This window comes from Salvelinus fontinalis, chromosome 1 (genome assembly GCF_029448725.1).
Source record: "Salvelinus fontinalis isolate EN_2023a chromosome 1, ASM2944872v1, whole genome shotgun sequence".
Lineage (NCBI taxonomy): Eukaryota > Metazoa > Chordata > Actinopteri > Salmoniformes > Salmonidae > Salvelinus > Salvelinus fontinalis.
Window position 1 is genome coordinate 74,065,019 of NC_074665.1, and position 15,266 is coordinate 74,080,284.

Genomic DNA, 15,266 nt, shown 5'->3' on the forward strand with positions numbered 1-15,266 from the left:
CCTCCTGCCAAATGTGTGACCATATTAAAGACACATATTTCCCTCAGATTACACAGACCCACATAGAATTAGAAAAAAAATCTAATTTGATAAACTCCCATATCTATGGGTGAAATACCAGTGTGCCATCACAGCAGCAATATTTGTGACCTGTTGTCACAAGAAAAGGGCAACCTGTGAAGAACAAACACCATTGTAAATACAACCTATATTTATGTTTATTTATTTTCCCTTTTGTACTTGAACTATTTACACAGCATTACAACACTGTATATAGACAATATGACATTTGAAATGTCTCTATTCTTTTGGAACTTTTGTGAGTGTAATGTTTACTGTTAACTTATTGTTCATTATCTATTTCACTTGCTTTGGCAATGTGAACATATGTTTCCCATGCCAATAAAACCCCTTAAATTGAATTGAAATTGAATTGAGAAATCGGGGGAGTGTGTGTGTGAATGAGAGTGAAAGAGAGAGTGTGTGTGTGTGTGTGTTGCTGACTGTGGCCGGTTAGTTGATGTCCGTCTTTCTTTCTGTATAAATCTAACTAAATGTCAGACACACCACAGGCCCATGTCTCACTACTGTATCAAGCACCAGACCAAACAGAACAGGTCTAAACAACAATAACAACTTACTTATGAATCATATTCCACGTGTGAATTTCATACCCTTTTTCATATTTGGATGAGGACATTGATTTGCAATGCTTTTCAACCATTGTTTTTGGTCAAATCTATTTGACTAAGATTCATTCACTGCCATGACTTCTAATCAGTGGTGATTAGAACTAAAATACATTTTAAAATGATATTTATACAAAATGCTTTTACTAACATCTGTCTCTCACATTTTGAAATGTTGGCATGAGGGACATTTCTGCTTATGTTTCAATAATATTAGAAAATAATGTTTGAGCATTTATTGGTAGTTTTTTCCCCCCAAAGCAACAACAATACAAAATATATAAACAAACACATAATGGAATGTCAAGCTAAAAAAATACATATCTCTCTAGTACATCCGGGATCCATGGATGTGAAAAAGCTGGAAGACAAGCAGAGAAAAGAGAAACCATCTTTAAAGACAGATTATCATGTTCATATAACCCTTCATAGTATTGAGAAACATTTCAATCTGTGGATCAGCTTGGATTGGACAACATGGGAAACAATCTTTTCACAGAAATGTCATGTTTGATGCTGATGGTGACGATGGTGACAGTAATAGTGTGTGTCCCCTTGTTGTGGATGGAAAACAACAAAAACATACGCTTGATTGATTAATTGGTGTTTGGATAAACATAAAATGCAGCAGCTCCACTTTGTGCAGTTTTCCCAAACTATGTCCCCTTTACACTTGTACAAGTAAAATGGTGTGTATGTGAACTGTAAAATACACTAATACCACTACTACACAAAAGGTCAGGGCTATTCCATGTCATTGCATTGGTAATGAGAGACCTTTAACTTCTTTGAGATAGGGGGCAGCATTTTCACATATTAATGAAAAGCGTGCCCAGAGTAAACTGCCTGCTACTCAGGCCCAGTTGCTAATATATGCATATCATTAGTATAGTTGGATAGAAAACACTCTGAAGTTTCTAAAACTGTTTGAATGATGTCTGTGAGTATAACAGAACTCATATGGCAGGCAAAAACCTGAGAAAAATCCAACCAGGAAGTGGAAAATCTGAGGTGTGTAGTTTTTCAACTCATCGCCTATCGAATATACAGTGTCTATGGGGTCATATTGCACTTCCTAAGGCTTACACTAGATGTCAACAGTCTTTAGAACCTTGTTTGATGCTTCTACTGTAAAGGAGGTGGGAATGGGAGCTGAATGAGTCAGAGGTCTGCCAGAGTGGCATGAGCATGAGCGTTCCTTTTCTTTCTAAAGACAAAGGAATTATCAGGTTGAAACATTATTGAAGATTTATGTTAAAAAAATCCTAAAGATTGATTCTATACATCGTTTGACATGTTTCTACGAACTGTAATGGAATTTTCTGACTTTTCATCTGGCCTGCGCGTCATGAATTTAGATTTTTGAACTAAACGCGCAAACAAAAAAGGAGGTATTTGGACATAAATTATGGACTTTATCGAACAAAACAAACATTTATTGTGGAACTGGGATTCCTGGGAGTGCATTCTGATGAAGATCATCAAAGGTAAATGAATATGTATAATGCTATTTCTGACTTCTGTTGACTCCACAACATGGCGGGTACCTGTATGGCTTGTTTTTGTGTCTGAGCACCGTACTCAGATTATTGCATGGTGTGCTTTTTCTGTAAAGTTTTTTTGAAATCTGACACAGCGGTTGCATTAAGGAGAAGTTTATCTAAAGTTCCATGAATAAAACTTGTATCTTTTATCAAAGTTTATGATGAGTATCTCTGTAAATTGATGTGGCTCTCTGCAAAATCACCAGATGTTTTGGAGGCAAAACATTACTGAACATAACGCGCCAATGTACACTAACATTTTTGGATATAAATATGAACTTTATCGAACAAAACATACATGTATTGTGTAACATGAAGTCCTATGAGTGTCATCTGATGAAGATCATCAAAATTAATCACTAACCTTTATCTCTATTTCTGCTTTTTGTGACTCCTCTCTTTGGCTGGAAAAATGGCTGTGTTTTTCTGTGACTAGGTACTGACCTAACATAAGCAGATGGTGTGCTTTCGTCGTAAAGCCTTAACAAGTTTATCTTTAAAATGGTGTAAAATACTTGTATGTTTGAGGAATTTTAATTATGAGATTTCTTTTGTTTGAATTTGGTGTCCTGCACTTTCACTGGCTGTTGTCAAGTCGATCCTGTTAAATCAAATCAAATCAAATCTTATTTGTCACATACACATGGTTAGCAGATGTTAATGCCAGTGTAGCGAAATGCTTGTGCTTCTAGTTCCGACAATGCAGTAATAACCAACAAGTAATCTAACCTAACAATTCCACAACTACTACCTTATACACACACAAGTGTAAAGGTAGTACACTTGTAGTACACTGTTAACGGGATCACAGCCGTAAGAAGTTTTAAAGCAGGCTAGACTAGCTTAGGGGTTTGTTTGGATATTTATTATTTATTTCCTTGGGTCCAGCTCAGCCCCTTTTTCCCACACCCCATTACCGTGTGTTTAAAATAAACCTGAAGTGTTTGACGGTAGATTTAAGTTGTCTGTGGTTTTTTAGTTCTCACTTACTTTTTCACTGGGTTGATTTGCATGAGATATGTTACGGATCTCGTTTCCATCCCCCCTAGACTGCAGGGCCAAAGAGGTTCGTAACAGGCAATTAGGGCATTGTTCATGTGAGAGGCAACCCATCTTCCTAGGGAGACTAGCTCATCATCAGAACAGCTGGGTTATGCCGCTGATCAGATCATGTCCCAGGCAGGACGCAAAGGCCCCAGACCAATATCAAGCTCTCTGGCATCACAATTAGTATTTCAAACAAATAGAAGCCAACTTTTTTTGACGGGGAGCCAAAGTTCAAGGCCTGCTTTTTGTCTCTACATATTGTAAAAATCTTTAAAAAAATAAGTCCATCCAGTTACAGTCCATCCTTGGCCTTTGATTACTGTGTTGAGTTTGGGGTAAGGGAATGCCATGCTGTGAAATAGCCCTGGATCCCTTTTGATCACACGGTCTACTACCGCTACTCGCCACCACCAGCCAACAACACTAGCATGGATCCTCACCCATTCACGTCCTTGGAACATTGACACAAGACTGTCATTCCCTTTTGCACTCATTCAGGGTGGTATTTCGCTCTCCTCCCTCCTCCTCCTGCACCTCTGAAGCCTTCCCTCGAATAAAATGTGGAGAATAAAAAACGACAAAAAATAATGAACAGATTGATGAGTATCATGGAGGGAGAGAGAGAACATATGGATGATAGAGTGAATGTGCTTGTGAATTACATTTGGGAGATGTGTGTGTGTGTGTGTGTGACATTTGGAGTGTTGCCTCCCTAGTGGCGCAGTGGTCTAAGGCTGTGCCACTAGAGATCCTGGTTCGAGTCCAGGCTCTGTCGCAGCCGGGCCACGACCGGGAGACCCATGGGGCGGTGCACAATTGGCCCAGCGTCGTCCGGGTTAGGGGAGGATTTGGCGGCAGGGATGTCCTTGTCCCATCACGTGTTAGCAACTCCTGTGGCGGGCCGGGCGCAGTGCACGCTGACACGGTCGCCAGGTGTACGGTGTTTCCTCCGACACATTGGTGCGGCTGGTTTCCGGGTTAAGCAGGCATTGTGTCAAGAAGCAGTGTGGCTTGGCTGGGTTGTGTTTCGGAGGACGCACGGCTCTCGACCTTCGCCTCTCCCGAGTCCATATGGGAGTTGCCGCGATGAGACAAGACTAACTACCAATTGGATACCACGAAATTGGGGAGAAAAGGGGTAAAAAATAACATTTAAATGGACATTTGGCATGTTTGAGTGGAGAATGTCGAGACTAAGATCAAAGGATGCTGAGATCATCTTGGATGAGGAGAAATGTCACACAGGTACAGATCCATATCCTGCTACTTCAGACCTTGGTGAAAGTGAATGATGGTGATAGGTGAATGGTGTACAATGTAGAAGTATATCCATCTGACGCATGTGTACCCGTGTTTGTTTCCTGTGTGTCAGTCTCACCTTGGTCTTGTGGCTCTGTTCGGTGCCCAGGCCTGACCCAGGTGTGTGTAGCTCCTTGGACACCACACACAGAAACTCTGCCTGGTCCTCTGTCCCATAGCTGTACGACGAACCAATGTTCACCATCTACCACACGCACAGAGAGAGAGAAGAGAAAGAGCGAGTGAGTCACACACACACGGAGAGAGGAGTGAGAGAGCGAGATGGCCCCATATCACAGCAGGTAAGCCCATGGATGCTCATGCAGAGAGCAGGGACAGATGAGGACAGCTTAGCAGCACTAAAACTACGGGTTGTGAGACTGAACTGTACACCCTGTCACAGTGACGGCAATGTTTAACATTACAGCATCACTCAATACTCTTTACTAAACTGTCAATGTGACAACATATGGTAGCTTCTATTGGAACTTCCTTAGCTCCGCAACCTTTTTGCATCTCCTTCCCCTTATGATCACTGGTCTGTGTTTGCAACACAACATGTCTGTTTAGATCAGTCTTCTTCTGAGGGGAAGGAAATGTGAAAAGGAGGCTGTCTTTGTAAGCAGATTAGGACTGGGCCTTGGTCTCTGATTGGTCTTCCTCTGAGGCTCTGATTGGCTAACAGAGAGCAGGAAAGGAGTTGATTGGTTGGGAGGGTGGTAGAGGAGCAGCGAGTCCAACCCACAGTCCAGAGCAGTCCAGTGCGGGGCTTTCTGCAGGCGCGTACGCTGACCTGCTCAAACTTCCAGCCGTCCGACATGGTGGAAACCATCTGAGTCAGCTCCTCCTCCTGGCACTGCAACACCCGGTACACATGTTTAGGAGGCACCTGCTGATAGACGGAGAGAGTCAGACAGAGTAGTCAAACGTTGGAGAAGGTGATAGGTGTTTGTAAGGAAATGTTTGTAAGGAAAGGAAGGAAAAGGCAGAGAGAAAGAGGATAGGGAGAGAGAGAGGGGTGGTGGGTGAAAAGGAGGGGGTAGAGGGAGGCAGTGTGTGTGTAGCCAAGGGGCAGTAAACTGTATAACACAGAGAGAGGAAGATAGAGAGATACATAACAGAAATACTAAAGAGGAGACATCATGTAGACAGGACAGAGGGGATGGGTGGAATATACTAGAAAATACAGAGGGAAACATGGCAGAACTTTCTGCACAAAGCACTGGGTGCGAGTCTGTGGTTTTAACCTGTAGCCATCTTGTATTTGTGTATATCTCGGCCGCTTATGTACAGTGTGTGTGTTTGACCTGTGTGACTTTACAGTCCCGCTCCAGGATCCGCTCCTTGATCAGTTTGATCAGAGGAGTGATGTTGTAGAACTCAGCCTCCTCCAACACACCTGGGAGAGAGAACACACATACATACAGAGAGAGAGAAATCAGAACCATGGACAACCAAATCATACATATCTTATGTTGATTGGACTAAATTGTTTTTGGTATCTTTTAGTTGTCACTGCCAGGTCGCAGTTGTAAATGACAACTTGTCAACTTGACAACTCAACTAGCCTACCTGGTTAAATAAAGGTGAAATATATCTATATTTTTAAAACTGTCTTAGACTAAGCATAGGTTATTAGATGATGTTGAAATGTTTGCGACTTGGGTAACTCATGTAATTCTAAATCAATAGTTGTTTAGTGGTCCGAAAATGTCGGAAACATTAACTTGCTTGACCATGCTGTAGGTCATGTAACTGTTTGTTCCATGCAATATGCTTTGTGGACATTTGTGGACGTGGACGTTGTGGTTGAATTTATTCTGCCACTGTATCTTCTTAATGTCTCGGCCTTAGACCTATATATCACGGTGTCAAGGAATATGAACTAACAGGTTATAGAGAAAGCAACTCAATTATCACAACACATAGGTTGAAGTACAGTGGGGCAAAAAAGTATTTAGTCAGCCACCAATTGTGCATGTTCTCCCACTTAAAAAGATGAGAGAGGCCTGTAATTTTCATCATAGGTACACTTCAACTATGACAGACAAAATGAGAAAAAAAAATCCAGAAAATCACATTGTAGGATTTTTAATGAATTTATTTGCAAATTATGGTGGAAAATAAGTATTTGGTCACCTACAAACAAGCAAGATTTCTGGCTCTCACAGACCTGTAACTTCTGCTTTAAGAGGCTCCTCTGTCCTCCACTCGTTACCTGTATTAATGGCACCTGTTTGAACGTGTTATCAGTATAAAAGACACCTGTCCAAAACCTCAAACAGTCACACTCCAAACTCCACTATGGCCAAGACCAAAGAGCTGTCAAAGGACACCAGAAACAAAATTGTAGACCTGCACCAGGCTGGGAAGACTGAATCTGCAATAGGTAAGCAGCTTGGTTTGAAGAAATCAACTGTGGGAGCAATTATTAGGAAATGGAAGACATACAAGACCACTGATAATCTCCCTCGATCTGGGGCTCCACGCAAGATCTCACCCCGTGGGGTCAAAATGATCACAAGAACGGTGAGCAAAAATCCAAGAACCACACGGGGGGACCTAGTGAATGACCTGGAGAGAGCTGGGACCAAAGTACAAAGCCTACCATCAGTAACACACTACGCCGCCAGGGACTCAAATCTTGCAGTGCGAGACGTGTCCCCCTGCTTAAGCCAGTACATGTCCAGGCCAGTCTGAAGTTTGCTAGAGAGCATTTGGATGATCCAGAAGAAGATTGGGAGAATGTCATATGGTCAGATGAAACCAAAATATAACTTTTTGGTAAAAACTCAACTCGTCGTGTTTGGAGGACAAAGAATGCTGAGTTGCATCCAAAGAACACCAAACCTACTGTGAAGCATGGGGGTGGAAACATCATGCTTTGGGGCTGTTTTTCTGCAAAGGAACCAGGACGACTGATCCGTGTAAAGGAAAGAATGAATGGGGCCATGTATCGTGAGATTTTGAGTGAAAACCTCCTTCCATCAGCAAGGGCATTGAAGATGAAACGTGGCTGAGTCTTTCAGCATGACAATGATCCCAAACACACCGCCCGGGCAACGAAGGAGTGGCTTTGTAAGAAGCATTTCAAGGTCCTGGAGTGGCCTAGCCAGTCTCCAGATCTCAACCCCATAGAAAATCTTTGGAGGGAGTTGAAAGTCTGTGTTATCCAGCAACAGCCCCAAAACATCCCTGCTCTAGAGGAGATCTGCATGGAGGAATGGGCCAAAATACCAGCAACAGTGTGTGAAAACCTTGTGAAGACTTACAGAAAATGTTTGACCTCTGTCATTGCCAACAAAGGGTATATAACAAAGTATTGAGATAAACTTTTGTTATTGACCAAATACTTATTTTCCACCATAATTTGCAAATAAATTCATAAAAAATCCTACAATGTGATTTTCTGGATTTTTTTCCCTCATTTTGTCTGTCATAGTTGAAGTGTACCTATGATGAAAATTACAGGCCTCTCATCTTTTTAAGTGGGAGAACTTGCACAATTGGTGGCTGACTAAATACTTTTTTGCCCCACTGTATGGCTTTTTTTCTGGATTCCCCAGTGTTTTTACCCACACACCACTGCTGCATGCTTATTTCTAGTCTTACAATGCATTAAAAATGGCATCATAACACATTATGTAGTACATGTCAAAAAATACCAAACGTAATCCAGTACCTTCTTCAGCCAACTCCTTGTTGTAGACTAGTTTGCCGTGTCGCAGGTAGTTGAGGATGGGGCCAAAGTAGGTGGGGTCTCTGTCTATCACATAGGCCCCTGTCTCATCCTACAGTAGAGGAGAGAACCATAGGAATTACTAGTATGAATAGGAGATCAATATTAAGTGCTATTCTATTGCGCTATTCTAGTCTATTGGGCTTTGGTCAATATGTAGGCTTGAAACCCCCTTGCGAGTACCTGTTATACACTAACAGCAAAAGTCCTCTTTTGTTGAGAAGGACGATAATTAGTGATTGAGTCTCTCACAGCCTAGGGATGGGGGGTTAGGGAGAGCTAGGGGCTAAGAATGAAGAGAGTAGCACAGAGACATGAGAATAGCACAGAGACATGGAGAAAGTTGGAGAGAGAGCCTGTTACATTCACATGGCTTGGCCCTTTCTTGGCTGATGGCCTGCCAGTGCCTTTACAGCATCTCCATAGAGTGCTCCCTTCCTGCTGATTACTCAACCAGCCCCAGGCACCCATCCTCAAACACAGACACTAGAGAGATGAGAGAGAGGCCAAGGAGTTTTAAAAAAGGAGACTGGCAGAGAGGGATTGAGGAACAGGAAAAGAGTGGAGCGAGCTAGCAGAAGAGCAGAAAGAGAGAAGTAAACTATATATACAAAAGTCTGTGGACGCCCCTTCAAATTAATGGATTCGGCTATTTCAGCCACACATGTTGATGACAGGTGAATAAAATTGAGCATACAGGCATGCAATCTCCATAGACAAACATTGGCAGTAGAATGGCCTTACTAAAGAGCTCAGTGACTTTCAACGTGGCATCGTCATAGGATGCCACCTTTCCAACAAGTCAGTTAGTCAAATTTCTGCCCTGCTTGAGCTGCCCCATTCAACTGTAAGTCCTGTTATTGTGAAGTGGAAACATCTAGGAGCAACAACGTCTTAGCCCCGAAGTGGTAGGCCACACAAGCTCACAGAATGGGACTGCGAAGTGCTGAAGCACATAACAATTGTCTGTCCTTGGTTGCAACACTCACTACCGAGTTCCAAACTGCCTCTAGAAGCAATGTCAGCACAATAACTTTTAGTCTGGAGCTGCATGAAATAGGTTTCCATGGCTGAGCACACAAGCCTAAGATCACCATGCGCAATGCCAAGCGTCGGCTGGATTGGTGTAAAGCTCGCCGCCATTGGACTTTGGAGCTGTGGAAACGTGTTCTCTGGAGTGATTAATCACGCATCTGGCAGTCCGACGGACAAATTTGAGTTTGTCGGATGCCAGGAGAACGCTACCTGCCCTAATGCATAGTGCACAGTAAAGTTTGGTGGAGGAGGAATATTGGTCTGGGGCTGTTTTTCATGATTCAAGCTAGACCCCTTAGGTCCAGTGAAGGGAAATCTTAATGCTACAGCATACAATGACATTCTAGACGATTCTGTACTTCCATCTTTGTGGCAATAGTTTGGGGAAGGCCCTTTCCTCATTCCTTAAAGAATGAGAGCCTGCAGATCAGATCAGAATGAGAGAGAGGGCGCAAGAGTGAGATGGGCCGGAGGGATGGAGGGTAAGTGAGGCACTCAGCTGAATGAAGATGAGTCTTGGGAGCCAGGCAGAGAAAAGGAGAATGGACTGTTGACGAGAGCTGGCAGACACTGGAGAAAGGAGGAGCGAGAGGGAGATAGACAAGAGCAGAGGTAGAGATGCTGGGGAAAAGGGGGCTGGGCAGGGAGAGACAACCCAGAGCAACTGCAGTTGAGGACAGACAGACAGACATCTCATTGGACATGACAGTATGTATTTTTTTATATATTATTTTTAAAATGTATTGTTTATTTAACTAGACAAGTCAGTAAAGAACAAATTCTTATTTACAATGACGGCCTACCCCGGCAAAGCCCGGACGACACTGGGACAATTGTGCACCACCCTATGGGACTTCCAATCACGTCCGGATGTGATGCAGCCTGGATTCGAACCAGGGACTGCAGTGACACCTCCTGCACTGAGATGCAGTGCCTTAGACCGGTGTTGTCATGTATGATGACAACACCAGAATATCTCAGTGAGTGAAACATGAGCGCACATGCACACAGCAAGGGTGAAGATTAAAAATGATCTACTCTTTCTCTCTGTATTTCCTGTCCTGTTTGTTCAGCCACACCGCCACTGGTCGGCCCATTAAACAGCAGTCACGGAAAAGTCAACCCTCACCTGGTGTGTTAATGGTTTACCCGGCGTTTTCCCAAGGAACTACACAGTTTGCCTAGCCTAGTTCCAGGTCCCTATGGGGGCCTCACTGGGTCCCACAGGAAATACCTGTTAGGAAAACAGGGGTGTTTGTCTCAACACAGAGACAGACAAACATATAATCATTTGACTTATTCTAAGGAGAAAACAATAACTGACACCAGAGTGAGAGAGGAAGGAGAGAGGAGTGAGACTCATGGACACTAAATAGAAATAAACAGAAACATTTACTACACAACAAACATAAGTGGATAAAAAAAAGTAGAACAATACAAACTGAAAGACTAAAAATCACCCTAAGGAAAAGCAAAGCTAAAAGGGTGTGTTTTAAGATGTTTTAAATATGTCGACAGTTTGGGCCTCCCTCAGGTTCTCTGGCAGGCTATTCCAGAGGCTGGGGGCATCATAAATAAAGGCTGCCTCTCCATGCCTCTTGGTCCTAGGCTTTGGGATAGTTAAAAGGCCAGATCCAGAGGACCTGAGGGACCTACTGGGTACATAACTTAAAAGCATGTCTGACATGTATTAGGGTGCACAATCATGGACTGATTTAAAAACCAATAGAATAATCTTAAAATGAATTCTAAAACTCACAGGCAGCCAGTGCAGAGACTTTAAAGCCGGTGTAATGTGTGCTCTCCGTCTGGTCTTGGTCACTACCCGTGCTGTAGCATTCTGTACGTTTTGCAGTTGACCAATGGCTTTCTTGGGTAGACCAGACAGGAGAGTATTACAGTAGTCAAACCTGCTTGTAATAAAAGCATGGATGAGCTTCTTTGAGATAGAAACGGCCACATCTTGGAAATGTTCCACAGGTGGTAAAAAGCTATTTTGGTCAGAATCTAAAATGAAGGGTAACATAAACTTAACCGGACCCAAAATGGAACCTGGTGGAACGCCACGTGATATTGATTTTCTCTGAGTTATGTTCATCAAGGGTGACAAAAAAACTCTTGACCAGTTAAATAGCTCCTAAACCAATTTAGAACTGGATCAGAGAGGCTAACCCACTACTTCAGTCTGTTCAGAAGGACATCGTGGCCAAAAGCATAAATCCAAGAGTACAAGGACAGAGAGCTGTTTGGTATCTGTTGGCTCTAAGCTCATTTACCATTTTAACTAAGGCTTTCCCTGTGCTGTTGTGGGCATGAAAACCAGATTGGAATTCTTCTAAAATAGTTGGCACTTTAAAAAAAATCATTTAGCTGTTTGAAAACCAATTTCCACAGAATTTTACTTATGAATGGAAGGTTGGAGATTGTCTGAAAATTGCTAATAGCTGAAGAATCTAGATTACTCTTCTTCAGAAGGGGTTTCACCATAGCAGTTTTTACTGCAGTGGGGAAAGTGCCTATGAACAGGAAGTGATTTACTATAGCTTGCACTGTTTTAAAGAAGGTGGTGGGGATAGGATTGAGAAGGCAGGTACAAAGGCTTAAGTTGTGATATCACTTTCCTGAGCATGTCTGTGTCAACCAGGGAAAATAAATCCATAGTGCCTTTGCGTGGTAGGCTAGGGCACATATCAAACTTCTCATCAGGTCTTGCTTGACTCATATCCAGCCTAATGTCTGAAATAAACTAACCACATATAGATGTGGAGGAGAGCAGGATTGATCAGGCCATCAATGGTCAAGAAGAGCACTCAAATTGATCTGATTATTAGTGATCAAGTTAGAAAACTAAAAGGTCACACACAAAGACGATGCGCCTCATCTATTCATTGTGGCCATTGGTGCAGGAGCCAGTCAACTGACAGTACAACACTGGGTTATGCATGTGGCCAAGGGACAAGACCATCTGTAATCATAGGCTACAAAAAGACAGACTGTCACTCTGAAATTAATCATATTATATAACCCTACTGCATTAGTGATGTACGGTATTTCATGAACAGATCAGTCACATGTTGACAACCTACAGTGCCTTCAGAAAGTATTCATACGTTTTGACTTATTCCACATTCTGTTCCACATACAGTTGGAATTCAAAATGGATTTAAAAAAGTTTTACAAATCTCACCCATCTACACACAATACCTCATAATGACAAAGTAAAAACGTTTTTAGAAAGATTTGCAAATGTATTGAAAATTAAATAGAGAAATCTAATTTACATAAGTAGTCACACCCGAGTAAATACATGTTAGTCAACTTTGGCTGCTATTACAGCTGCGAGTCTTTCTGGGTAAATCTCTAAGAGTTTTGCACACCTGAAGTTGAAACCGTAGCTATGCCACTCAGGAACATTCAATGTCGTCTTGGTAAGCAACTCCAGTGTATATTTGGCCTTGTGTTTTAGGTTATTGTCTTGCTGAAAGGTGAATTTGTCTCGCAGTGTCTGTTGGAAAGCAGACTGAAATAAGGTGTTCCTCTAGGATTTTGCCTGTGCTTAGTTCTATTCTTTTTCTTATAAAAAAATCCCTAGTCCTTGCCCCGATGACAAGCATTCCCATAACATGATGCAGCCACCGCTATGCTTGAAAATTTGAAGAGTGGTACTCAGTGATGTGTTGTGTTGGATTTGCCCTAAACATAACCCTTTATATTCAGGACATAAAGTTAATTTCTTTGCCACATTTTTTGCAGTTTACTTTAGTACCATATTGCAAACAGGATGCATGTTTTGGAATATTTGTATTCTGTACAGGTTTCCTTCTTTTGTCATTGAGGTTACCGGTAGTATTGTGGAGTAACTACAATGTTGTTGATCTATCCCCTAGTTTTCTCCTATCAGCCATTAAAATCTAAATGTTTTAAAGTCATCATTGGGCTCATGGTGAAATCCCGAGCAGTTGCATGTTTGTAGTGACTGGGTGTGTTAATACGCCATCCAAAGTGTAATTAACAACTTCACCATGCTCAAAGGGATATTCAATGTTACCCATCTACCAATAGGTAGATTGAAAGGTTGCAAGATCGAATCCCCTAGCTGACAAAGTACAAATCTGTTGTTCTGCCCCTGAATAAGGCAGTTAACCCACTGTTTCTAGACGTCATTGAAAATAAGAATTTGTTCTTAACTGACTTGCCTAGTCAAATAAAGGTAAAATAAATAAAAAGGTGCCCTTCTTTACGAGGCATTGGAAAACCTCCTTGGTCTTTGTGGTTGAATCTGTGTTTGAAATTCACTGCTGGACTGAGGGACCTACAGATAATTGTTGTGTGGGGTACAGAGATTAGGTATTCAAAATAATGTTAAACACTATTATTTCACACAATGTATGTGACTTGTTAAGCACATTTTTACTAAAGACATTTCAGCTTTTCATTTAATTAATTTGTAAACATTTCTAAAAACATAATTCCACTTTGACATTATGGTGTATTCTGTATAGGCCAGTGACACAAAATCTACATTCAATGCAATTTGAATTTAGGCTGTAACATAACAACATGTGGGAAAAAGTCAAGAAGTGTTAATACTTTCTGAAGGCACTGTATACCTGTAGATTTTTTTAAATACTACGCCACCACCACTGTAGTCCCGACCCTAGGTAACAGGTGTTCGAGCATAGACACGCTACACAGGCCTGAATGAGGCAGCATTTGCACATCCACCTGACCCACTTGTCATTGCAGTACCAGAGCCATATCCGGTGGGGGTACCATTCACTCATTCCTCTTGCCTTATCAGATTCGGATGTCATCTTGATCAAAGCGAAGACAAGCGCGTGATCAATTCTCTTCTTACCGTGTCCGAATGCAAGTCCTGTTGTTGACAGAGCCGATAGAGAAATGAAGTCTGTTCTTTGAGTAGGGTATGCCGCGTTGTGAGGAATACGGTACCGCCGATGTTCAAACGGACCCATTTCCCGTTATTTCCCACTGTTGTATTGACTCCACAACCGTTCCCGATGCTGTGCGTTTCCGTCCCACTTGATTCGGTAGCGCTCGAGGTGGTCGTATTCTCGCTTACCTCGCCGTCTTTATTGTTATTGTTGTTGTTATTATTATTGTAGCCCTGAGGTGTCGGTAACGAGCCGACTGCTGATACAGCCTGCGGCACCGATTTCCTTTTTTCCTCCGTTGCCATTAGGAAAAATAGCAATGGATGCAATGGCGTGCGTGCGTACCCACCGCCGTTAAGGTTCCTCTCTTTCAAACGGTGTACCTCGTTGTCTCGAGCTCCGCCCAACGATTTTTATATATACACACAGAGATTACTAACAGAGGACGCTGTTTTGAAGCCAAGGCACCTTCATTTTTGTACTCCTTCACAGAGCCCCACAGTGGAGGTGTCATGACACCCATAAAACCTCTCGATCAAACAGGGAAATGGTTCCAATCGTTTTTCCACCATTCATTGTTCCCATAGGGGATTTTAGAAACACTTAAAACAAGGGATGAGTTTCGTGTAGGCTTACCCTGGCGTGACGTTTCGATAACGATGTAAATCTCTCTGGCAAGGTGACTTTTATCAATATATTTGGCTCTATTTACTCTCAGATTCAAAATGCTAATTAGTATCAAAGTAAGACATCATGCAAAACTACAAATCCCTGCAAGCTCCTGCACATCATCTCTAGCTGACACCTTTGCTAACAGGTATTGTGTCAATTAAAAACTTGCACAAGACAGTTCACAGAATTGTCCATTTAAATAAATGTAGACAATTTATTCATTACTACATTTAGCTAATATTAGATAGTTAATCCAGAGATTCTTACCTTTACCTCGATTCGGCAGTCTCGTCCAGAACATCATGTCATTTGTAGTTCTTTATGATAGCTACATTAGTAGTTAATT

The 15,266-nt window shown here is 42.1% G+C and overlaps 1 protein-coding gene across 5 annotated transcripts; it reads right to left on the bottom strand.

Annotated features, from left to right (window-relative positions):
• Positions 1 to 910: 910 nt before the first annotated feature.
• LOC129861630 (BTB/POZ domain-containing protein KCTD5-like) lies at positions 911 to 14,877 on the bottom strand. 5 transcript variants are annotated; one of them, XM_055932904.1, is made up of 7 exons: positions 14,212 to 14,877; positions 8,262 to 8,370; positions 5,887 to 5,978; positions 5,325 to 5,468; positions 4,659 to 4,784; positions 3,721 to 3,823; positions 911 to 1,050 (listed from the first exon to the last, which is right to left on the bottom strand). In XM_055932904.1, the coding sequence occupies exons 1-6, from the start codon at positions 14,551 to 14,553 to the stop codon at positions 3,755 to 3,757; spliced, it is 882 nt and encodes a 293-aa protein (XP_055788879.1). In that variant the 5' UTR covers positions 14,554 to 14,877; the 3' UTR covers positions 911 to 1,050; positions 3,721 to 3,754. The 5 variants fall into 5 exon arrangements, with proteins under 5 accessions (XP_055788879.1, XP_055788881.1, XP_055788878.1 ...); XM_055932906.1 differs by having other exon boundaries at positions 5,373 to 5,471; XM_055932903.1 differs by having other exon boundaries at positions 5,325 to 5,471.
• Between the last annotated feature and the right edge of the window lie 389 nt (positions 14,878 to 15,266).

Coding starts and splice junctions, on each gene's coding strand:
- LOC129861630 (XM_055932903.1), bottom strand. CDS start 14,553: ATGGCAACGGAGGAAAAAAGGAAATCGGTGCCGCAGGCTGTATCAGCA. Junction 8,371..14,211: donor AGGACTTGCATTCGGACACG/GTAAGAAGAGAA, acceptor CCTCTACTGTAG/GATGAGACAGGGGCCTATGT. Junction 4,785..5,324: donor GCACTGGACTGCTCTGGACT/GTGGGTTGGACT, acceptor TGCGTGTGGTAG/ATGGTGAACATTGGTTCGTC.